Genomic DNA, 26,041 nt, shown 5'->3' on the forward strand with positions numbered 1-26,041 from the left:
AACAGGTGCCATTAATACAGGTAACGAGTGGAGGACAGAGGAGCCTCTTAAAGAAGAAGTTACAGGTCTGTGAGAGCCAGAACTCTTGCTTGTTTGTAGGTGACCAAATACTTATTTTCCACCATAATTTGCAAATAAATTACTAAAAAATCCTACAATGTGATTTTCTGGAATTTTTTTCTCAATTTGTCTGTCATAGTTGATGTGTACCTATGATGAAAATTACAGGCCTCTCTCATCTTTTTAAGTGGGAGAACTTGCACAATTGGTGGCTGACTAAATATTTTTTCCCCACTGTATTGTTGGTGGCATTATTCAATCTCAGAATTCAACTTCAGTAGCCTACCGCTCCTAGCTTTGCATGCAAGTTCAAGTTCACCTAGTATACAGTGCATTCAGAAAGTGAAGGTCCCACAGTTGGCAGTGAAAGTCAGAGCAAAAACCAAGCCATGAGGTCAAAGGAATTGTCAGTAGAACTGCCGGTACAGGATTGTGTCGAGGCACAGATCTGGGGAAGGGTACCAAAAAATAAATAAATGCAGCATTGAAGGTCCCCAAGAACACAGTGGCCTCCATCATTCTAAAATTGAAGAAGTTTGGAACCACCAAGACTCTTCTTAGAGCTGGCTGCCCGGCCAAACTGAGCAATCGGGGGAGAAGGGCCTTGGTCAAGGAGGTGACCAAGAACCCGATGGTCACTCTGACAGGGCTCCAGAATTCCTCTGTAGAGATGTGAGAACCTTCCAGAAGGACAACCATCTCTGCAGCACTCCACCAATCAGGCCTTTATGGTATAGTGGCCAGACGGAAGCCACTCCTCAGTAAAAGGCACATGACAGCCCACTTGGAGTTTGCCAAAAGGCAACAAAAGACTCTCAGACCATGAGAAACAAGATTCTTTAAATCTAACCACATGTACATATTACCTCAATTACTCTGTACCGTTATTTACTTTATTTACTATTTTTTACTTATCTTTTTTAATTCACACTTTTCTTAACTGCATTGTTGGTTAAGGGCTTGTAAGTAAGCATTTCACTGTAAGGTCTACACCTGTTGTATTCGGCGCATGTGGCAAATACATTTTGATTTGATTTGATGAAACCAAGATTGAATTATTTGGCCTGAAGGCCAAGCTTCACGTCTGGAGGAAACCTGGCACCATTCCTACGGTGAAGCATGGTGGTGGCAGCATCATGCTGTGGGGATGTTGTTCAATGGCAGGGACTGAGAGACTAGTCAGGATCTAGGGAATGATGAACGGAACAAAGTACAGCGAGATCCTTGATGAAAACCTGCGCCAGAGCGCTCAGGACCTCAGACTGGGGCGAAGGTTCACCTTCCAACAAGACAATGACCATAAGCACACAGCCAAGACAACAGAGGAGTGGCTTCGGGACAAGTCTCTGAATGTCCTTGAGTGGCCCAGCCAGAGCCCGGACTTGAACCCAATCGAACATCTCTGGAGAGACCTGAAAATAGCTCTTCAGCAACTCTCCCCATCCAACCTGACAGAGCTTGAGAGGATCTTCAGAGAAGAATGGGAGAAACTCCCCAAATACAGGTGTGCCAAGCTTGTAGTGTCATACCCAAGAAGACTTGAGGCTGTAATTGCTGCCAAAGGTGCTTCAACAAAGTAAACGTGTAAATATTATTTCATTTTTTATTTATTTAACTTTGTAAAATGTTCTAAAAAACTGTTTTTGCTAAAATATTAATCACCCAAGTGCAAGCGTGCGCTGTCGTCATTCTGACTGCTTCGTGTTCAGTAGGCATACATGCGAGATCAATTGCGCGTGTAGTCTCAATTAAAAATAGAGTGCACGTGGCAGTTATCTTTCCAAGGAAATGTACTTCCTAAATAAAATTAGGCTATAATTTACTACATTGCCTAGAAATAAATATTGATCACCCATATTTTTCTCCATCTGAAAATCGTCCCAATCCTAAACGTAGGCTATAAAAATAGCTCAAGAGAAAGTGCAAGTCTCTCCAACTCTGCTCTCTTCAAACTATTTATAGTAATACTGATGGCGTAATATAATGGGCCACATGAGAATCTCTGGTAATTTAACCTTTCTTAGGTTATTTTTGCGCATTTTGATATTGCCTATAGGGCGCAGAATTGCTGGCAAGTGAGCTGCGTCACATACGCATAAAATAGCTGAGGGCAATGCCACCCCCACTTCCGAAGAATGATGCCGGCTGCTAATACATATTCACGAATTGGGGGTGGGACCGTTGTGGGTGATTTCCACGTGACAGCTGTCAGTTTGGCTAGCTAGCATGCTAACCTTATCTAGCTAACTAATGTTCTCTGTTGTTGCTACACCTTTTTCAAAAGATTAGCCAGCTAGGCTATGGCTGCGTCTGGAGCTGGATTTGTCATAAGCATTTAGGGAAAACTTCGCCACAGATGGATAGGGAAAACCAGATGGATAGGGAAAACCAGATGGATAGGAGAAAACAGATGGATAGGGGAAACCAGATGGATAGGGGAAACCAGATGGATAGGGGAAAACAGATGGATAGGAGAAAACAGATGGATAGGGGAAACCAGATGGATAGGGGAAACCAGATGGATAGGGAAAACCAGATGGATAGGAGAAAACAGATGGATAGGGGAAACCAGATGGATAGGGGAAACCAGGTGGACAGGGGAAACCAGATGGATAGGAGAAACCAGATGGATAGGGGGAACCAGGTGGATAGGAGAAACCAGATGGACAGGGGAAACCAGATGGACAGGGGGAACCAGATGGATAGGGGAAACCAGATGGATAGGGGAAACCAGATGGATAGGGGGAACCAGATGGACAGGGGAAACCAGATGGATAGGGGGAACCAGATGGATAGGGGAAACCAGATGGATAGGGGGAACCAGATGGACAGGGGAAACCAGATGGATAGGGGGAACCAGGTGGACAGGGGAAACCAGATGGATAGGGGAAACCAGATGGATAGGGGAAACCAGTATCTTTGACTTTGACAATTATTGTTGTCTCCAAAGTTTTGGCATTTTCCATAAACATTTCGGCGTCAAATCCGCCTTAGAAATAGAAAGAATATGAAGCTCCGGTAATATGGATAGGCTAACTATTGAACGGTTTGGGAACATGGATAGGCTAACTATTGAACGGTTTGGTAACGTGGATAGGCTAACTATTGAACGGTTTGGTAATGTGGATAGGCTAACTATTGAACGGTTTGGTAATGTGGATAGGCCAACTATTGAACGGTTTGGTAATATGGATAGGCTAACTATTGAACGGTTTGGTAATGTGGATAGGCTAACTATTGAATAGTTTGGTAACATGGATAGGCTAACTTGAACGGTTTGGTAATATGGATAGGCTAACTATTGAACGGTTTGGTAATGTGGATAGGCTAACTATTGAACGGTTTGGTAATATGGATAGGCTAACTATTGAACGGTTTGATAACATGGATAGGCTAACTATTGAACGGTTTGGTCATATGGATAGGCTAACTATTGAACGGTTTGGTAATGTGGATAGGCTAACTATTGAACGGTTTGGTAATATGGATAGGCTAACTATTGAACGGTTTGGTAATGTGGATAGGCTAACTATTAAACGGTTTGGTAATGTGGATAGGCTAACTATTGAACGGTTTGGACTAGAGACACATTTTTCCACATTGTGATGGACACGGCACAACCTTTGGTAGGCTCATGATGCCATGATTCTCACAGCTTGGGGAAATGATAGGCTACAATGCCTTTGCTCATGATACACTACAAGACCAAAAGTATGTGGACACCTGCTCATCAAACATCTAATTTCAAAATCATTGCCATTAATATGGAGTTGATCCCCCCCTTTGCTGCTATAACAACCTCCACTCTTCTGGGAAGGCTTTCCACTAGATGTTGGAACATTGCTGCGGGGACTTGCTTCCATTCAGCCACAAGAGCATTAGTGAGGTCGGGCACTGATGTTGGGCGATTAGGCCTGGCTCGCAGTCGCCGTTCTAATTCATCCCAAAGGTGTTCGATGGGGTTGAGGTCAGGGCTCTGTGCTGGCCAGTCAAGTTCTTCCACACCGATCTCGACAAACCATTTCTGTATGGACCTCGCTTTGTGCACGGGGGCATTGTCATGTTGAAACAGGAAAGGGCCTTCCCCAAACTGTTGCCAAAAAGTTGGAAGCACAGAATCGTCTAGAATGTAATTGTATGCTGTAGCATTAAGATTTCCCTTCACTGTAACTAAGGGGCCTAGCCCGAACCATGAAAAACAGCCCCAGACCATTATTCCTCCTCCACCAAACTTTACAGTTGGCACTATGCATTCGGGTAGGTAGTGTTCTCCTGGCATCCGCCAAACCCAGATTTGTCCGTAGGACTGCCAGATGGTGAAGCGTGATTCATCACTCCAGAGAACTCGTTTCGACTGCTTCAGAGTCCAATGGTGGTGACTTTACACCACTCCAGCCGACGCTTGGCGCATGGTGACCCGTTTCATGAAGCCCCCGGTTTAGAACTCGGTATTGAGTGTTGCAACGGAGGACAGACTATTTTTATGCGCTGCGCGCTTCAGCACTCGGCGGTCCCGTTCTGTGAGCTTGTGTGACCTACCACTTTTTCGGCTGAGCCATTGCGCCTAGACGTTTCCACTTCACAATAACAGCACTTACAGTTGACCGGGGCAGCTCTAGCAGGGCAGAAATCTGACGAACTGACTCATTGGAAAGGTGGCATCCTATGAAGGTGCCACGTTGAAAGTCACTGAGCTCTTCAGTGAGGCCATTCTACTGCCAATGTATGTCTATGCAGATTGTATGGTTGTGTGCTCGATTTTCTACAAATGTCAGAAATAGCCGAATCCACTGATTTGAAGGGGTGTCCACGTACTTTTGTATAGTGTATCTTGTTATTTTGAAATGACTTGTTATGATCAATGACGTGAATAAACCCTGGATTAAAGACAGGGGGCGCTGTATTGAAGACCCCGCGCAGCCATCTTGGCACGCCTCCTCCGTTGTGAAAAAATATTTTGGAAGCTATAGAATTGCATTAATTAATGTCTACATTCGTTTTTGACACATTTATTCAATTACAGACACCTTAATGCATACTTTTAAATTATATTCTGTGAGCTAATCAAATAAATGAAATGAATTAAATGAAATGAAAACAATTATTTTAAAAAATGCCTTAAAGTATTTGTTTTGAGAGTTCTAATGTAACTGTCCCCACTACAACAAAAAATACTTGAATACATGTAATTATGTCCTCTAAACATTTAATCGAACATTCTGTAGAATTTCATTCATTACTATGCTATGGAGGACTGCTCCTACTGGCGAGTGCCAATATGGCCGACCCGTGGCTTGAAAGCCTCTCAATGGCCAGTACATAGTATCTGCAATCCAGGATTTATATACATCATTGCTTATGATATTGTTTGCCAGAATGTTATGAATATTTTCCAAAACTGTGTTGCCCACTCCAGTCAGCAGATGCCGATGTGACTCTTTCAAGTGATGTTTCTTGCCTGACGTGTAATCTAGTGGACGGGACGTGAAGCTTTTTCAACAACAACATGACTACTCATTAGCCGCCTCGGTATCTTGCTAGAAAACATAAAACCAAAACATCGGGGATCTTTGAACCATTTTGTGAATATTAACCTCAGTGTTTTAGACGCACTGTGTATTTACTCCATTTCGTATATATGTTGTTAGTCAAGCTAGCTGGTTAAGATAGCGTCTAGCCGAGTGCTAGGCTATCGCTAATTAACAAGCAAGCTAGGTAGCTAGCTAACATCCACAACCATGAGCTCAATAAGCTACTCGCCCCCTACTAAAGAAGAGGTCCGCTGGACGGAGAAAGAAGCTCTGGGACTGAACATTGTCGTGAAAGAGGAAGAGGAGGAGATGACTGTCACAGTCAAAGAAGAAGATAAAGAAGCTTTCAGAATGAAAGAAGAAGAGGAGAAAGCTATCACATTGAAAGAAGAAGATGATGATGTTACAGTGAAAGGAGAGGAAGAAGGTTTTGGAGTAAATGGGGTGATGGATGTTACAGTGAAAGAAGAGGATGCCGTTTTTGGAGTGAAAGAGGAGGAGGAGGACATGACTGTCACAGGGAAAGGAGAGGAAGAAGCTTTCAGGGTGAAAGAGGATGTTTTAGTGAAGGAAGACGATGACCTTTTTCAAGTGAAAGAGGAGGAAGAAGTTTTGAGAGTGAAAGAGGAGGGGAAGGAAGAGAAGATGACTGTCACAGTGAAAGAGGAGGAGGAGGCTGAAGAAGAGGAGGAGGAGACTGAAGATCAGATTAACACCAGTGAGTATTGTCTTAAAAACAGGGGCACAAACGATGTAGTTGTTTAACTAATGTGTAGTTTTAAAGGGACATTCTACTGAAGTTCTACACTTGAATATGTTGGTCTGTACTGTAGGAGTTGTTATGTTGGTCTGTACTGTAGGAGTTGTTATGTTGGTCTGTACTGTAGGAGTTGTTATGTTGGTCTGTACTGTAGGAGTTGTTATTTTGATCTGTACTGTAGGAGTTGTTATGTTGGTCTGTACTGTAGGAGTTGTTATGTTGGTCTGTACTGTAGGAGTTGTTATGTTGGTCTGTACTGTAGGAGTTGTTATGTTGGTCTGTACTGTAGGAGTTGTTATGTTGGTCTGTACTGTAGGAGTTGTTATGTTGGTCTGTACTGTAGGAGTTGTTATGTTGGTCTGTACTGTAGGAGTTGTTATGTTGGTCTGTACTGTAGGAGTTGTTAAAGACTGGGGGCCGCCAACAAAACGTTAACTATGAAAAACAGCGTCTCTATAGAGAGAGGAAGAAAGGCCAGATTAGAGAAAAGGCCTGGAATATAAAAAATGCAGAGAGGAAATGCAATGCCAGATCAGCCAAGCCTGAGGCAGTCGAGAGGAGATGAGGAAATGGAAAATCCAAGGAGGAGGCTGTAGTTGTTTAACTTGCACGTAATGACAGACATCTCTTTCTGTAGCGCTTTGTTCAATACTCAACATCCCATAAGAACCACACGTTTTGAATGACGCATCTTAGGAATGACCCAAACAACTTAATAATCATTTCAAAATAACGAAATATGTGGGTCATTCCACCAAACCGGTACGATGTTTTACGGTGACGTATTGCTGCCACTGAGATTTTTTATATATAATTATTATGAGATAAGATCACGTTATTCTGAAATAATTCAGTAAATGAATGATAACATTACTAGGAAAAAGTTCTCGTTATTATGAGAAAGATCGTGTTATAATTAGAAAGATGTCGTTATTGCGAAATAATCCAGTTGCACTTTATTATGAGAAAGAGCCTTCATTATGCTGAAACGTTAGCATTGGCTACTGGCAAGCTTGGCTTCCTCTCATGCACAGGTTGACATTATGGCCGGTTTGTTTGAGTTGATCAACTTTTATTTTCTCATCGGTTTGAGGCATTGTGAGATATTCATGTAATTGAGCAATATGGATGGTGTTGTCAATAGTTGACATACATAATTATCGGACCTCCTTGACATAGCGTTATTCCTTCTTGATCAACTGGGCCAACGTGAAGCTTCATGGATACAATGTAATACATCTTAAATGCATCGAAGTGAGATATGCGGTGATCCAAAATACAGTCAGACGTTTAGTGCAACGGAGACGCAGGAATCACATTCGACTACGTCTTTACAGGAACCCAGGTCCGATTTTTTTGTGGCACGTTAACTCCTACGATAAGCTGAAGCCATATGGCATTTGTATTAATACGTTTAGGAGTTAGGTTAAAGGGTTAAGGTTAGGGTGAGGGGAAGGGTTAGCTAACATGCTAAGTAGTTGCAAAGTAGCTAAAAAGTAGTAAGTAGTTGAAAAGTTGCTAATTAGCTAAAATGCTAAAGTTGTCCATGATGAGATTCGAACTCGCAACCTTTGGGTTGCTAGACATTCATGTTATACGACCAATCTTTCTACTTTTGTTTGTCCCTTAAGTAACCATGCCATACATAGCATATCATACTAATTTGAGTGTCCCGGATTTACATTTACTATGTTACGTTTAGTCTATGAGACCAGGCTGGGTGAAGGGATAAAAGAGGATGATAGCAGTGTGATGATTGTCAGGTGTTATACAAATCCGACAGTCACAAGATGGGGACGTTAAATAGGACTATGGCACATCAAGGGAACTGTAGCCTTCTGTTCAGATGTGTTCAATGTTAACTGAAATCTGGACACTGACTGTAGGTCTATAACCTCTCACATAGCCTTAATAATAACTCCTGCAGAATTAAGCATTTCTTGCAGTAAAATGATACACCAAATGTAGGCTAAATTATTACTCGGGAACAGGAGTGGAGAAATATGATTTCTTTATTTCAACATCTTGAGAGAATGCGAATGCACAATTAGATACCACCTGTAGAGGTACTATCTTTATCAGCATCATAAAAGCTGATTAGTATTTCAAGCACATAAAATATGCATCCTAGCCGAACTGCAATCTTAGCAGAAACATGTTGGCTCGTTTTCACAGCTTTCTATTTCCTTACAACCGGTCAAACTGATGACATTTGGAAATGATGCAGAGAAAATCTTTCCCGTTTTTTAAAATGGTATTGCATTTTCTCCCATGTCCCTAAACGTCTTTGCTCCGCGAAAGAAGCAGAGATGACAGAGAAAACGTTACCGATTCAAACTAGATTGAAGCATTCATTCTATCGATGTGTGACATTATTCTGGTGAGCAAGGGTTTATTTAGTCTTCTAGGACAACATAATGACAGAAGAGAAGCTGCATGTATCTAATAATAGACAAGATGACTAACAAATAGCCTACCAAAATATCGAGAATTATAAGCAGAAACATCTAAATCAGGTAAAAAACTCACCCTACTTGTAGAGAAACGCCAATGCCATCCTCCTCTCTTTCATGTAGACTAAATGGTCTAGCACTCTTTAATACAGTACATGTTTTTATTTGTTTGTTGTCCTAGGCTACCTGGCTAAAATGCTTGCTCGCTAGCCTAACTTCCTTTCATGGGTAACGTTAGCCAGTTAACATTAGCCTTCTACATCTAGCTACATATTGAAATTTCATCCTCTCAGGCCAGGGGCACAATGTATAAATTAATTGTTGGATCAGAATCGACATTATAATCATTGGCCAGTACGGAGAATTAAGTAAAACCACAAATCCCTATCTCCATCGATGGCTAATTTAGGAAAGGGCCAATTGTAGCTAGCTAGCTAACCACCCGGAGGACAACAACACAACGAGATGCAACAACAGAACATCTGTCTCTCAATTACGTATTTATCTTGATGCGATTTGATTGGAGTGAAGCCAAATTCAAACTGGCTTCCTTGACACTTTTTATTGGTGCGCCAGGACCATTCACAGTTGAGCTTACTCAGTTTAGCTCAATGCTGATTGGCTATTATTTTATAAAAAAATGAATCAAGGGAGGACAAATGCTCGCTGGTTTCACTTGCATTCAATGCTATGGGCGGCAACAATGTCATACTCTTTCGGACCCGACAGCATCAGATAGATGGCCTACACATACAGAGACAGAGGGGCGCTGTTTCGCTTGCTCGGATGCTTTCTCCGGTGAGATACATTCAGCCTCTTGCAAAGTGAAGGAAACACAGAGGGACGAAAGATAAATGATTGTATGTTTTTTGGGAAAGCCTGGCTTCCCTTGGCATACATGAATATACGCCACTGCTCCTCTCCCCTGCAACTATTCCCCAGGTCCTTAGTGTACAAGAGAAAGTAGTGCACTATGTTGTCAACTCTTCCCGTGGTCCTTAGTATACAAGAGAAAGTAGTGCACTATGTTGTCAACTCTTCCCCTGGTCCTTAGTGTACAAGAGAAAGTAGTGCACTATGTTGTCAACTTTTCCTGTGGTCCTTAGTGTACAAGAGAAAGTAGTGCACTATGTTGTCAACTCTTCCTCTGGTCCTTAGTGTACAAGAGAAAGTAGTGCACTATGTTGTCAACTCTTCCCGTGGTCCTTAGTGTACAAGAGAAAGTAGTGCACTATGTTGTCAACTCTTCCTCTGGTCCTTAGTGTACAAGAGAAAGTAGTGCACTATGTTGTCAACTCTTCCTCTGGTCCTTAGTGTACAAGAGAAAGTAGTGCACTATGTTGTCAACTCTTCCCGTGGTCCTTAGTGTACAAGAGAAAGTAGTGCAGTATGTTTTCTGTCAATATACACTACCGTTCAAAAGTTTGGGTCACTTAGACATGTCCTTGTTTTCGAAAGAAAATCTTTTTTTTTGTCCATTAAAATAACATCAAATTGATCAGAAATACAGTGTAGACCAGGAGTGTCAAACTCATTTTAGCTCAGGGGCCACATGGAGGAAAATCTATTCCCAAGTGGGCCGGACCGGAAAAATCATGGTATATATAAACTTAAAAACAACAACTTCAGATTGTTTTCTTTGTTTTAATACGATCAACATACAACATAAAGCTGGAGCCTGAGGACAGTGTGTCCAAAATAGTACAAGCACAACATCACTATTAATCATAAAACACGTCAAGTTTATTTGAAAATTCTAAAGAAAAAGAACACACAAACACACAATGCCTCAGTGATTCACAGAAGTATATCACAGAACTATATCAGGGTGTCATTTCTTAGGCAGAAATGTAGATACAAATAATGAAATCCTGTTCCCCAAACAAGTGCAAGAACCACAGAGTCAAGAATAGGTTAAATATACAAATAAAATCAATTAAAAACAATAGCACATCAACATAAAAACATATAAACATAAATCTGAAAGCGTTGCTCAAACTCCCGTAACAGTCCCGTTATTTTATCTTTGAACCGCTTCATGTCTGCCACATGTTGGGTCGCGCACACATTTTTCAGACAGGGGAAGTGAGCTGCATCACCATCGGCAAGTTGCGTCTCCCACAATGACAGCTTCAACTTGAAAGAACGTATGCTGTCATAATACTGCGTGATAACTTTGTTGCGCCCTTGCAGCTGTTTGTTCAAGTTATTCAGGTGCTCTGTAACATCCACCATAAATGCAAGGTCCGGCATCCATTCTGCGGAATGAAATTCTAACACTGGTTTGCCCTTTTCTTCCATGAACTGTTCAATTTCTTCTCGTAAATCAAAGAAACGCCTCAGCACAGCACCTCGGCTTAACCATCTTACCTCAGTGTGGTATGGCAGGCCATAGATGTGGTCTTTCTCTCTGAGAAGGCTGTCAAACTGACGGTGATTCAGGCTTCTGGATCGGATGAAATTAACAGTTTGAATGACCACCTTCATGACGTTATCCATCTTTAATGACTTGCAACACAAAGCCTCCTGGTGCAAAATACAGTGAAAAGTCAAAAAATCACGTCCTCCATTTGTAGATTGCACTTTCTCTCTGAACTTTGTCACAACGCCTGCTTTTTTCCCGATCATTGAGGGCGCACCATCTGTAGCCAGGCTGACAGCGCGGGACCAGTCCACTCCGACCCTGTCCAGCGCGCCGACGAGTGCGGTAAAAATATCAGCTGCTTTCGTTGTATCTGTCATCGGCACCAACTCCACGAACTCCTTGGTGACGGTCAATGTGTCATCAACTCCGCGGATGAAAAAATGGCCAGTTGTGCAACATCTGTAATGTCCGTACTTTCATCAATTGCAACCGAAAACGCAATAAATGACTTTACTTTTTGCTTCAACTGGCTGTCCAAATCCACTGAAAGATCGGAAATCCTGTCTGCAACTGTGTTTCTTGTCAGGCTGATATTTGCAAAAGCCTGCCGCTTTTCAGGGCACACAATCTCCGCTGCCTTCATCATGCATGTTTTTACAAATTCACCCTCACTAAATGGTTTTGAAGCCACTGCGATTTCATTAGCAATGAGGTTGCTAGCTTTCACTGCAGCGTCACTGATGTCTCGGCTGTGAGTAAACACAGACTGCTGTTTCTTCAGACCCGCCAACAGTTCATTCACCTTCTCTCATCTCCGCTTTCCTTGAAAGTTGTCAAATTTGTCGGCATGAAGACTCACATAGTGGCGACGAAGGTTATATTCTTTCAGCACTGCAACATGCTCTGAACACACCAAACATACAGCTTTCCCATTCAATTCCGTGATTAAATAGGATGACCATTTTTCTTGGAACACTCTGCACTCTGCATCCACTTTTCTCTTTTTTGACAGAGACATATTGGGGCAATGAGGGTGCCAAAGCACATAATGTTAAAAGTAGAAGCCGTAATAAATATCGCGGGCAAAACAAAGTAGCTCATTGGCTGCACGTGCTTGACCTACTTGCTCTGCCCCGGTATAAACAGTTTGCTTGCTTAACACAATTGCTATTGCGCCATCCAGTGGACGCAATTGGAACAGCAGTTTATTTTATTGAAAAATTGCAGCGCATTTTTATACTTTTTTTTTTTTTTTATCATCTCGCGGGCCTGATTAAACCCGTTTGCGGGCCTGATCCGGCCCGCGGGCCGTACGTTTGACACCCCTGGTGTAGACAATCATGTTGTAAATGGCTATTGTAGCTGGAAACTAGATAGTAGCTGGGAGCTTGCGGTGTCGAATACTTGTGAGATTTGTTTATGACAGTTTGCGATGGAACACATGAAAAATTGCATTTACTTTCGGAATTGTTTGGCGAGCTATGAGCTGTTGGAAACCCCTGCATCAGATACTTGTTTGATATTTGGGAGTTCACTCGTCAATACCTCTTCAATGAAGGTCATAGGATGATGAGAGTGATATGTCTAGAATCAGATTAAAGTAGTGATTAAGCTACACCCTACATTTTGGCCATTCCGTTCAGTTTTCAAAAAGTGACTATTGGTTTCAATGGGGGAATGTTTGCACTTTTGGCTAAGGGACCGTCTTTAAAAGTACAATCTGCAGAACATTGTGTTTACAGAAAAACGGGCAATTCTCACATAGAAACTTCATTGGAAGGAAGGATATTTGACATGCCAAAACATTCAGGAGATAGAGGTCCTCAAAGTTGACCCTTTCTGCATACCCCACCCTACCATGAGACATCCATATCTTGGTCATTGATCAAGACAAAAGGGTTGATTTTGATATTATTCGAAATCTTACAAATAGGATTGAAGCTCTGCGTCATTCGTTTTTAAAATCTCAATGGTGTTATTAGGTCCTTAATATTTTAGCTGTAAGGTAAGACAGACTGAGCTGATTGAACTCTGCTACCACATCATATATCCTATAATTACAACCAACTCATGTCTGATTTCATGACATTTTGGTTGACATTTTCAGTTTATTTTCAAATGATGAAGAGGACAGAATCAAGACACTGCCTGATCATTTTGTTCATTTGATCATTCTGGATTTAAAAAATGTTGTAAAAAATTGATGACCTCCGGTTATTGAGGGATCTAGTCTGTATTAAACCTATTAAAGAAGGCAGTTTGATCATGTGGAGGTTTCATTCAGGGCTCGAATCCACACAGCGTCTCAGAGTAAGAGTGCTGTACTAGCATCAGTATTGACTTTTATATAATAATGAATTAGATTGTATGGACCTGATCCTAGATCAACATCCCTACTATGAGACGCTTTGTGAATATGGGCCCAGGTCTCTCTGTTTACTAAATACTGTCTGTCTTTGGCAGGAGAGAGACTAGACTCTCACTCTGACAGAGGGAAGAGTCCTTCAGGGGAACCAGACCAAGAGACGTCCAAACCAGCAAGACGACACCAGTGCTCCCAGTGTCAAACTAGTTTTTCCTCCTCAGGGACCCTGAAATCACATGAGAGAATACACACGGGACAGAAGCCTTACCAATGCTCCCAATGTGGAAAGGGTTTTCGCTGGTCAGGGCAACGGAAAAAGCATGAGAAAATACACACAGGAGAAAATCCTTACCACTGCTCTCAATGTGGAAAGAGGTTTACCACTTCAGGGACCCTGAAAGATCATGTAAGAATACATACAGGAGAGAAGCCCTACCACTGCTCCCAGTGCGAAAATAGTTTTACCCGGTTATCGGGCCTGAAATCACATGAGAGGACACACACAGGAGAGAAGCCTTACCACTGCTCCCAGTGTGGAAAGTGTTTTACCACATCAGTGACCCTGAAAAACCATGAGCAAACACATTCTGTAGAAAAGCCTTTCCACTGTTCAAATTGTGAAAAGAGTTTTACGAATATAGAGTACCTGAAAAGGCATGAGAAAAGACATACACGGGAGAAGCCTTTTCACTGCTCCCACTGTGGAATGAAATTTACCTGGTTTCAGCAACTGAAGGAGCATGGAAGAATCCACACCGGAGAGAAACGTTATGAATGCTCCCAGTGTGGAAAGATATTTACCCAGTTAGGGCACCTGAAAGACCATGAGATAACACACACAGGAAAGAGGCCTTACCACTGCTCCCAGTGTAGAAAGGAATATAACACGTCAAATGGACTTAAAGTTCATGAGAAAACACACATACTGCTCCCACACTTGTCTCATATTTTTGACTGAGAAATTGTGCTTTTGTTTAACGGCACATGAAATCAAAATGTATAAAGCGCATTCCAAAAGACATTTTAATGTTTTTTTATTTAAACACCTGAACTGAATATGGAGTATGTCAGTTAGAAAGTAGAGTTTGTCAGTTTGAATGTAGATACTGTAGTGTCGAGATAACGATGCTAATTATGCTGTGATGACAAGAAATCCGCTGACACTGTCCTTGATTATAATGGTTTATTACATCAAAGATTTCAGCGTCAATTTACAGACTCCTGCAGACATCTGGAGAACAACTGACCCAATCTCTAATATGTTATATTCTCCCCGTCCTTTGTTTCAACCATGGTATTTATAATATGTAACATAATATGGGTGGTTTTCCCACAGACCAATCCCAGGCCTCCACATAACAGACTTCCTCTGTGTTAGGGGGCCCCTATAGTAATGCTTTCCAGATGCTTCCGCAAGCTGAGTCAACTTCCTCTAACACACCATTTGCAAACGTCAGCAAAGTCATAAACTGTTTAGATACTACAATACTCTGTGATTAAATTATCATTTTCAAACTCTGTGTTTTCTTTCTGTGTGTGTGTTTATCTGCGTGTCATTCCTCGAGCACTACACATCATCAAGTGTCTATCTGCTGTTTTCTCCATTGTTTATATTTGTGTTGGTGGCTCATGCTGACATTTGTATCTTACAGAGTGTGACTTTAAGGGAATAGATTTTGTCTTTAAAGGGGCAATCTGCTATTGCTACATCCATTTTCAAATGAATGATATACAGTTGTGGCCGATACTGTAAGTGCCTTTGAACGGGGTGTGGTAGTACGTGCCAGGCGCACTGGTTTGTGTCAATAACTATTTTGGAAGCGATATAATTGCATTTATTCATGTCTACATTCGTTTTTGACACATTTATTCAATTACAGACACCTTAATGCATACTTTTAAATTATATTCTGTGAGCTAATCATACAAATAAAAAATGAAAACCATTATTTAAAAAAATGCCTTAAAGTATTTGTTTTGAGAGTTCTAATGTAACTGTCCCCACTACATCAAAAAATACTTGAATACATGTAATTTCATTCATTACTATGCTGTGGAGGACTGCTCCTACTGGCGAGTGCCATATGGCCGACCCGTGGCTTGAAAGCCTCTCAATGGCCAATACATAGCATCTGCAATCCAGGATTCATATACATCATTGCTTATGATATTGTTTGCCAGAATGATATGAATATTTTCCTAAACTGCGTTACCCACTCCAGTCAGCAGATGACGATGTGACTCTTTCAAGTGATGTTTCTTGTTTAGCTACGTGTAATCTCGTGGACGGGACGGGAAGCTTTTTCAACAACAACATGACTCATTAGCTGCCTCGGTATCTTGCTAGAAAACATAAAACCAAAACATCGGGGATCTTGGAACCATTTTGTGAATATTAACCTCAGTGTTTTAGACGCACTGTGTATTTACTCCATTTCTTATATATGTTGTTAGTCAAGCTAGCTGGTTAAGATAGCGTCTAGCCGAGTGCTAGGCTATCGCTAATTAACAAGCAAGCTAGGTAGCTAGCTAACATCCACAACCATGAGCTCAATAAGCTACTCGCCTCCTACTAAAGAAGAGGTCCGCTGGACGGAGAAAGAAGCTCTGGGACTGAACATTGTCGTGAAAGAGGAAGAGGAGGATATCACAGTGAAAGAGGAGGAGATGACTGTCACAGTCAAAGAAGAAGATAAAGAAGATTTCGGAATGAAAGAAGAAGAGGAGGAGAAAGCTATCACATTGAAAGAAGAAGATGTTACAGTGAAAGGAGAGGAAGAAGGTTTTGGAGTAAATGGTGTGATGGATGTTACAGTGAAAGAAGAGGAAGAAGGTTTTGGAGTAAATGGGGTGATGGATGTTACAGTGAAAGAAGAGGATGCCGTTTTTGGAGTGAAAGAGGAGGACATGACTGTCACAGGGAAAGGAGAGGAAGAAGCTTTCAGGGTTAAAGAGGATATTTTAGTGAAGGAAGACGAGGACCTTTTTCAAGTGAAAGAGGAGGAGGAGGAAGAAGTTTTGAGAGTGAAAGAGGAGGGGAATGAAGAGAAGATGACTGTCACAGTGAAAGGGGAGGAGGAGGATGAAGAGGAGGAGACTGGAGATCAGATTAACACCGGTGAGTATTGTCTTAAAAACAGGGGCACAAACTATGCAGTAGTTGAACTAATGTGTGTTTTTAAAGGGGCGAGTTGTTATGTTGGTCTGTACTGTAGGAGTTGTTATGTTGGTCTGTACTGTAGGAGGTGTTATGTTGGTCTGTACTGTAGGAGTTGTTATGTTGGTCTGTACTGTAGGAGTTGTTATGTTGGTCTGTACTGTAGGAGTTGTTATGTTGGTCTGTACTGTAGGAGTTGTTATGTTGGTCTGTACTGTAGGAGTTGTTATGGTGCTGTAGGAGTTGTTATGTTGGTCTGTGCTGTAGGAGTTGTTATGTTGGTCTGTGCTGTAGGAGTTGTTATGTTGGTCTGTACTGTAGGAGTTGTTATGTTGGTCTGTACTGTAGGAGTTGTTATGTTGGTCTGTACTGTAGGAGTTGTTATGTTGGTCTGTACTGTAGGAGTTGTTATGTTGGTCTGTACCAGGGGCGGTGTGTTCAATAGGGCGATATGGGCGACGCACTGCCAAACGGGAAAATGAAGGGATTTTTTTTCTAATCAATTATATCACGGCAACAGTAGTTATCAGTGTTGTAATCTATCTGCCACAGTGCCACACTGCCACTAAATGTCCAATCAGGCTAAAGTCGTGCTTCAAATGGCTCCCCCCCCTTTTGGGGCGATTTCAGTCAGGTTGAAAATCGCCCAGAAGTCTGTCATAGACTCCCATGTAAAATCTTTTTTTTTCAAATTTCAGAGCTTTCAACAGAATCTCCAAGGGTGTCTGAGGGCTTGCACTTACGCACTTTCGTCATACGTAACGTAACCATGAACGTAACTAAGAAAAGAGAGGGTAGCAGCCTCAATCAATTCACTACTACTATCAACATGACTAGGCTTCAGTGCAACTCGATTGTGTCTTTGAAAGAAGTTCCTTTTTGTCGGCGAACAAATGAAGATAAATTGGCAACGAAACAATTAGGACCTCCCAGACCAAATTTAATAATTCAACAGGTTTCTACTAAAGGGGGGAAGTCCTACACCCGAGGATTTTCCAAAAATTGGTATGAACGAAAAACCTGGCTAGCAGGCTGCGATGTAGCTAATGCAGTTTTCTGCTACCCCTGCTTACTCATTCACCCTGAAGGCGGCACTTCAGACAGCACCGCTTGGACAGCGACTGGTGTAACCGACATGCACCATCTTTCAGAAAAGATTAAGAAACATGAGCTGTCAAAGACCCACATGGATAGCTGTTTGAGAATTTCTGCTTTGGGGAGAGTGAATATTGCCACTCAACTGGATGAGGGATACAGGCTAGCTGTCCGCCGCCACAACGATGAGGTTAGCAAGAACCGCCATATCCTCAGCCGGCTAATCCAGTCTGTGAAGTTTTGCGGAGTGTTTGAGTTAGCTTTGCGAGGCAAAGATGAAACTGAGGGCTCCACCAACCCTGGTATTTTTCTTGGACTTGTCAACTTTGTGGCACAATTAGATGAGGTGTTTGATGACTATCTTAAAAATGCTAAAGTTTTCAAGGGCACATCAAAGACCATTCAAAACGAGGTACTGGAGTGTATGCTAGCGGTCACGAGGGAACATATTGTGGAGGAGGTGAAGTCTGCGAACTTCGTAGCTATCCAAGCTGACGAGACCACGGATGTTTCTACACAGACACAGTTGGTGCTTGTGCTGAGGTACATAGATAGCAAGCACAAAGTGCAGGAGCGCTTTTTTGAGTTCCTTCCCATCTCGGAATCAACCTCAGTCTCAATCGCCAGTGTACTTTTGGAGAGACTGAACGGTCTTTTTGCCGATGACGAGAAAGTCAAACTCATTGCGCAAGCTTACGATGGAGCCAGTGTGATGAGGGGAGAGAAGGCTGGTGTGCAGAAAAAGGTGCGTGAGCATTTCAAGAATGCCCATTACGTGCATTGCTATGCACATCAGCTGAATTTGATCATGCAGCAAGCTACTTCTCGCATCAAAAAAGTGAACATTTTCTTTTCCGATCTGAGCGGGATTACAACTTTTTTTTCCCGGTCACCCAAACGCACCAGCATTCTTGACCAGACTGTTGCACGAAGACTGCCCAGACCTTCATCCACACGGTGGAACTTCAACAGCAGAGTCGTGAACACTGTCTACGAGAATCGAGACGACCTCATAGAATGTTTTGAAGCCATCCGGACGGGTTCATTGGGTTCATTTGACAAGGCCACAGTGAGAGAGGCATCTGGCTACGTGAGGATGCTGCATGATGAAGATTTTATTTTTTTCCTGCGGCTTTTTCACAAAATCATGCCCCACGTCGACATTCTGTACCAGAAGCTACAGAAGAAGGACATCGATGCTGTCTTTATCAAAAGTGCCCTCGACAGCTTCACAAGCAGTGTGCAGGCCATAAGGTAAGATTAAACAATATCATTCGATCTTTCTCAAAGCAGAGCTTTATTTGAAAATGTATGCATGAAAGGAGACTGCATTTGTGTTTGAAATTACATTATTCTTATGGCCTTATGGCCAGTGGTGTAATCTATTTTATTTTATATACTATGTGTACTGTGCAGTGGTGCTCATAAGTGTATGAACACATTCTAAAGTTGACTAAAAAGAGGAATAAAAAAATCTTCTTTTGGAAATGTATCTTAATGACTTAATTAAAAAAGTTGGAAAATCCAACCTTTATGGACACCAATTTTCTTTTCTTTTTTATTCCTCTTTTTAGTCAACTTTAGCATGGGATCATAAGCTTATGAGCACCACTGTATACTGTGCTGAACATCCAGGCTATGTGAGACACAAAGGCTAACTTAAACACTAAAGACTTTATGCATCCCTGCCCATTTTAAGTGGACTGAAGTATTTGTACTATACATCATGGATACATTGCATATACCTGTGCATCACATAGACAACAATACTGTACAAAGCCAACAAACACATTGGTCTGTTTGCCTTCAGGGACTCCTCTCAACAGCAGCTGCAAGAAGCAACAGGAGCCAAAAGACCCAGAACAGCTTTGAGAGAAGAGGAGAAGCAGAGGCTGTCTGAAGAGGTCTGCAACACCATCCTGGATCACACCAAAGAAAGGTTCTCTTTCTCTGGCCACCTTGTGAGTGCTACCTTACTGCAAGCAGACATGTTTGAAAGGTACTGCCATTCATTTCCTGATGAGGCTCTGAATGCCACTGTGAATGCATACCCCATGCTGAGCAAGGCAAAGCTCAAGACAGAACTATCTCTGATCTATGAGAATCCTGAATACAAGGGAGGCTGTGGTGCACTGGCACTGTACCAGGTTCTCATGAGCTACAACCTCCAGGAGACGTTCTCTGAGACTGTGACTCTGTTGAACATCCTCATAACTACTCCCATGACAACAGCTGAAGCTGAGAGATGTTTCTCAACTTTGACACGAGTTAAGACATTCCTGCGAAATTCAATGGGCCAGGAACGTCTGAATGCACTGGCCATGCTTTCCATGGAGAGGGAACTAGTCCTCAGCATGCCTGATTTCAATGAGAAAGTCATTGAACGCTTTGCTGTATTGAAACAGAGAAGAGAACAGTTTCAGTACAAGTAATGTAGCCTCTCTCTCTCTTTGTCCCTCCCTCCCTGTCTCTTTAACACACACACGCCCAAATCAGTTCACAGTTGATGTTGTTTAAAATAGTTATTTTTCATTTTTAAAAAAAGTAAAACAAACAAAAAAATCTGTTCATGTTCATTTTTACAAATCTATACAATTGGCCAGAATATGGTTGTTCATATTTACAAATCTATACAATTGGCCAGAATATGGTTGTTCATATTTACAAATCTATACAATTGGCCAGAATATGGTTGTTCATTTTTACAAAGCCATACAGATAGCTGTGTTTACCTTTTCTAGAAATTACTTTCAAATTCTGTTTTCAGGCAAAATGTCTATCACTGTTCATTTTCACAAATCTATACAAGAGGGCAGAATATGGAAGTCTATAAAAATGTCTTATTACCAATAACTTGCATCAATGTTTTCAGTAGCCTCTATCAAAAGCTCCTGCTTGCTTGTTGTGAATTATGCTCAGGTGCACATATTTCCAATTCAACCATGAGGCAAAAAATGTGGTAAAAGCTCTTGTTGATCCTGCAATCTGAACAAATACCAAGATGCTGTATTTTCAGCTGATATTTCATTTGTTTATGGAAATGCATATTGTTTATGCAGTGTTGAGGAATGTGAAAGAACACCCTTGATTATTTTTACTGTGATAACTTATTTTGATTTTGTAAGCCAACACTTTTGAGATCAGTCAATAAATGCTTCTGGTATTGACTTATATGCTGCCCCTGTCTTCATGTTGTTGCTGGACATATCTTTTTAAAAATGTGTGTAGGTCACCTAAATCATCAGAAAAATTGCCCCCCCTGAGAATTTTTTCAGGAGCCGCCACTGGTCTGTACTGTAGGAGTTGTTATGTTGGTCTGTACTGTAGGAGTTGTTATGTTGGTCTGTACTATAGGAGTTGTTATGTTGGTCTGTACTGTAGGAGTTGTTATGTTGGTCTGTACTGTAGGAGTTGTTATGTTGGTCTGTACTGTAGGAGTTGTTATGTTGGTCTGTACTGTAGGAGTTGTTATGTTGGTCTGTACTGTAGGAGTTGTTATGTTGGTCTGTACTGTAGGAGTTGTTAAAGACTGGGGGCCGCCAGCAAAACGTTAACTATGAAAAACAGCGTCTCTACAGGGAGAGGAAGAAAGGCCAGATTAGAGAAAAGGCCTGGAATATAAAAAATGCAGAGAGGAAATGCAATGCCAGATCAGCCAAGCCTGAGGCAGTCGAGAGGAGATGAGGAAATGGAAAATCCAAGGAGGAGGCTGTAGTTGTTTAACTTGCACGTAATGACAGACATCTCTTTCTGTAGCGCTTTGTTCAATACTCAACATCCCATAAGAACCACACGTTTTGAATGACGCATCTTAGGAATGACCCAAACAACTTAATAATCATTTCAAAATAACGAAATATGTGGGTCATTCCACCAAACCGGTACGATGTTTTACGGTGGCGTATTGCTGCCACTGAGATTTTTTATATATAATTATTATGAGATAAGATCACGTTATTCTGAAATAATTCAGTAAATGAATGATAACATTACTAGGAAAAAGTTCTCGTTATTATGAGAAAGATCGTGTTATAATTAGAAAGATGTCGTTATTGCGAAATAACCCAGTTGCACTTTATTATGAGAAAGAGCCTTCATTATGCTGAAACGTCCGCATTAGCTACTGGCAAGCTTGGCTTCCTCTCAAGCACAGGTTGACATTATGGCCGGTTTGTTTGAGTTGATCAACTTTTATTTTCTCATCGGTTTGAGGCATTGAGAGATATTCATGTAATTGAGCAATATGGATGGTGTTGTCAATAGTTGACATACATTGCGGAGAAATATCGGACCTCCTTGACATAGCGTTATTCCTTCTTGATCAACTGGGACAACGTGAAGCATCATGGATACAATCTAATACATCTTAAATGCATCAAAGTGGGATATGCAGTGATCCAAAATACAGTCAGACGTTTAGTGCAACGGAGACGCAGGAATCACATTCGACTACGTCTTTACAGGAACCCAGGTCCGATTTTTTTTGTGGCACGTTAACTCCTATGATAAGCTGAAGCCATATGGCATTTGTAATAATACGTTTAGGAGATAGGTTAAAGGGTTAAGGTTAGGGTGAGGGGAAGGGTTAGCTAACATGCTAAGTAGTTACAAAGTATCTAAAAAATAGTAAGTAGTTGAAAAGCTTCTAATTAGCTAAAATGCTAAAGTTGTCCATGATGAGATTCGAACTCGCAACCTTTGGTTTGCTAGACATTCATGTTATAAGACCAATCATTCTACTTTTGTTTGTGCCTTAAGTAACCATACCATACATAGCATATCATACTAATTTGAGTGTCCCGGATTTACATTTTCTATGTTACGTTTAGTCTATGAGACCAGGCTGGGTGAAGGGATAAAAGAGGATGATAGCAGTGTGATGATTGTCAGGTGTTATACAAATTCGACAGTCACAAGATGGAGACGTTAAATGGGACTATGGCACATCAAGGGAACTGTAGCCTTCCGTTCAGATGTGTTAAATGTTAACTGAAATCTGGACACTGACTGTAGGTCTATAACCTCTCACATAGCCTTAATAATAACTCCTGCAGAATTAAGCATTTCTTGCAGTAAAATGATACACCAAATGTAGGCTAAATTATTACTCGGGAACAGGAGTGGAGAAATATGATTTCTTTATTTCAACATCTTGAGAGAATGCGAATGCACAATTAGATACCACCTGTAGAGGTACTATCTTTATCAGCATCATAAAAGCTGATTAGTATTTCAAGCACATAAAATATGCATCCTAGCCGAACTGCAATCTTAGCAGAAGAGTCAATATCACTATGAGGTGCCTTTGGTGTCCTCATCAGACTCACTCAGTCATCATGAAAATGGAGCAGAATAATGAAAGTCTGAGGTCTTATTATAAGTGGCCAAACATTTGCACACATATCAGTAGAATGATAAGTCTCTAAAAAAGTGTTTCCTTCATTTTATAAAAAAAAATTCATTGGATGTACGTGATTTTGGCATGTCCCACACACTGCTCTGCTAACTACAGTGTGTGTAATAAGTGGTTAAATGATACTAAATCCAATTTTTTTTTACATGGTTTTACTGTCCACAATAAGTTATTTGATAAAACAAGTAATTTTGATCATGCATATTGTATTTTCATAATCATATTGAACATTTTGCATGTGTCCCTGAAATTGCTGTCCACCCTGTCATTATGGGGTAACTGCCCCTTTAAGAAACCCACTGATGTTTTCAGTGACATCACTACGAGCATTTTGTCTTTCTTCAATGAAGGCTGAAGCAGTGTCTAGTTGCAGAGTAAGTATTTACACTTATGTTTCATCATTTTCATCATATTACGTGTGTAGTTGGATGTTGTCAAGCTTAACATGTCCACTCTGTCATAGGGAAATATCAATTGATAGAAAAACCTATCAGAACTTTGAAATATATTTGTAAAACAGTACACAGTCAGCTTGCTAACTGTAGTATGTTGCTAAGTGAAGGTCCACCATGTGCTCATTAAATGCTAACATTAGACAAAAATGTCCACCCTGTCATTGTCCACCCTGTCAGCAAGCCTTCCATGACAGGGTGGACATGGTTCATGACAGGAAGGACATGTGCATAGTTTAGGCCACATACTGATAATGTTACACATATTACAACAGCTATTACACACATTTTATAACAGTACATGCTATACATAGTAAGAATGGACAATATGGACAATTTTTTGGCGATATCAGTATCAGCAAACCTAGTTTGATAATGCAAGCCTAGTTTACCGGGACTGCCAATTAAAGTGTGTAAGGGAACATTTTGAATCGTCTTTTTCAAGGAATGAGATCAAAAGGAGCTGAGATAGCAAGGAGATATCGGGAACGTCGTGATGCTGACCCAGACAGAAGAAGAAAGTACCATGAGAAAGAAAGGGTCAAATGGAAAAAAGACAGAGAGACTGGAAAGAAGAAGGGTGTCAATGAGCTCAGTGAGAGAGAGAAGAGGGCAAAAATAAAGAAATGGAGAGAGGCAAAAAGTCAAGCCAGAGCCAGAAACAGGTCCAGTGCTTTGCTACAGTCAGAGACACCACCCAACTCCCCTGCTGAAACTCCTGAAAATCAGCATGAGCCAGGGCCTTCCAGGTTGCGCTCTGTACAGATTGAAGTGTCTGCATGGAAGTATGTGGAACAGCAACTGCAGAACTGAGCCATGTCTCTGCAGAAAGGGAGAGACTGTTTGGAGATGCGTCCAAGTGATCTTTCTGTAATATTCTGTTTTTTCAAATCAACTGTTCTCCACTTAAAAAACATTTTCCTTCTTGTTCTACAGTTGAATGTTTGACTTTCACTGTGCAGAATGATATACAGAGTTTAACGCTAGAAGGCCACATTAATGTCTCATTTTGGGCATCTTTATTCAGTGGCTGCATGCAGGTAGAGTGGATCAAAAACAGTCTGTTCAACTTGTAATTTCCCCCTACATGGGAAAAGGCATTTTTTACATCATTTTCTTGCATTGTTCCTTGCATTTATGAGGCCATTCAATGACATTTCACAACGTGTCCACCCTGTCATGCCCAGGGTCCACCCTGTCATGTCACTGTCCACACTGTTATTTTCATGTTCTATGAAAATAAACAAATTATTTTCACAAGTTAGCAAAATCTTTTGTGTGATTCCTTTATAAACAAATGAGGGCCAAATAGTATTGTTTGAAAGTTTGACCAGATATCTTTTTTGTTCGATTTTATTTAGAAAAGAAAGTGCAACTCTCGCTGATTTTATAGAGAAACAAATAGTTTGCCATAATTTCATTATTATCCAAATACTTTTCCCATAAACTAAAATATATTGTTGAGAAAGTGACTAAATAGTTTTCTGAAAATGTACGTTTTATACAATCACTATGTAATTACAATGTATTTATTCTGCTTTGAAATTGTCCATGACAGGGTGGACATATTTTGCTGTTTGCATGTAAATTGTCTGCTTGCAGTTAATTTATAAAAAGTGTGGGAGCTTGACCAATATGCATTTCTAACAGCATAACATATACTTAATACAATGAATATGAAGTTCAATGGAAAATCTCAGCTTTTTGGGGGGGAAATGGGGAAGTCTCAAAGGCACCTTATGGTGATATTGACCCAAATGTGTTTTGTCTGAAAACATGTTGCTGATCATGCTGTGGAGGACAAGGAGATCCGCTGACACTGTACTTTGATTATAAAGGTTTATTCATAACAAAGGATTTCAGCGTCGATTTACAGATACCTGCATGCATCTGGAGAACAGTGGACCCAAACGAATATGTTGTTCTGACCTCCTTTGTCCTCACCAAGTATTTATAATCTTTACCAAGATAGGGGTGGTTTCCCCTACAGACCAATCCCATCACTCCACACAACAGACTTCCTCTGTTTTAGGGTACTCCTATAGAACTGCTCTCCAGATGTCTCCCTGGGCCAAATCAACATTTTCTAAGCTACCATTTGCAAACACTAACAAAGTCATAAATTCCTTAGATACCACACTACCATTTGCAAAGTTAACAAAGTCATGAATTCCTTAGATACCACAAATGTTAACTGAAATCTGGACACTGATTGTAGGTCTATAACCTCTCACATAGCCTTAATATTACTTCCTGCAGAAATGTACACCAAATGTAGGCTAAATTCTTACTCGGGAACAGGAGTGGAGAAATATGATTTATTTCTTTCAACATCTTGAGAGAATGCGAATGCACAATGAGATATCACCTGTAGAGGTACTATCTTTATC

General features: G+C 41.0%; 1 protein-coding gene across 2 annotated transcripts; it reads left to right on the forward strand.

Moving 5' to 3' along the window:
• Positions 1–5,609: 5,609 nt before the first annotated feature.
• On the forward strand, positions 5,610–24,489 carry LOC311120607 (uncharacterized protein). Of its 2 annotated transcripts, none has more exons than XM_084195193.1 (2): positions 5,610–6,309; positions 13,633–14,889. In XM_084195193.1, exons 1-2 carry the CDS (start codon positions 5,799–5,801, stop codon positions 14,490–14,492), a joined length of 1,371 nt encoding a protein of 456 aa, XP_084051319.1. In that variant the 5' UTR covers positions 5,610–5,798; the 3' UTR covers positions 14,493–14,889. The 2 variants fall into 2 exon arrangements, 1 of the variants encoding a protein (XP_084051319.1); XR_014612175.1 differs by lacking the exon at positions 13,633–14,889 and adding an exon at positions 24,097–24,489 and having other exon boundaries at positions 6,224–6,309.
• The last annotated feature ends 1,552 nt before the right edge of the window (positions 24,490–26,041 follow it).

This window comes from Coregonus lavaretus (assembly GCF_964263955.1).
Source record: "Coregonus lavaretus genome assembly, contig: HAP1_SCAFFOLD_47, whole genome shotgun sequence".
NCBI lineage: Eukaryota > Metazoa > Chordata > Actinopteri > Salmoniformes > Salmonidae > Coregonus > Coregonus lavaretus.

What these genes read in the sequence shown, in the direction of transcription:
- LOC311120607 (XM_084195193.1), top strand. Translation starts at nt 5,799, where the DNA reads ATGAGCTCAATAAGCTACTCGCCCCCTACTAAAGAAGAGGTCCGCTGG. An exon ending in TGAAGATCAGATTAACACCA is followed by an intron (nt 6,310 to 13,632) that starts GTGAGTATTGTC and finishes TGTCTTTGGCAG; the next exon opens with GAGAGAGACTAGACTCTCAC.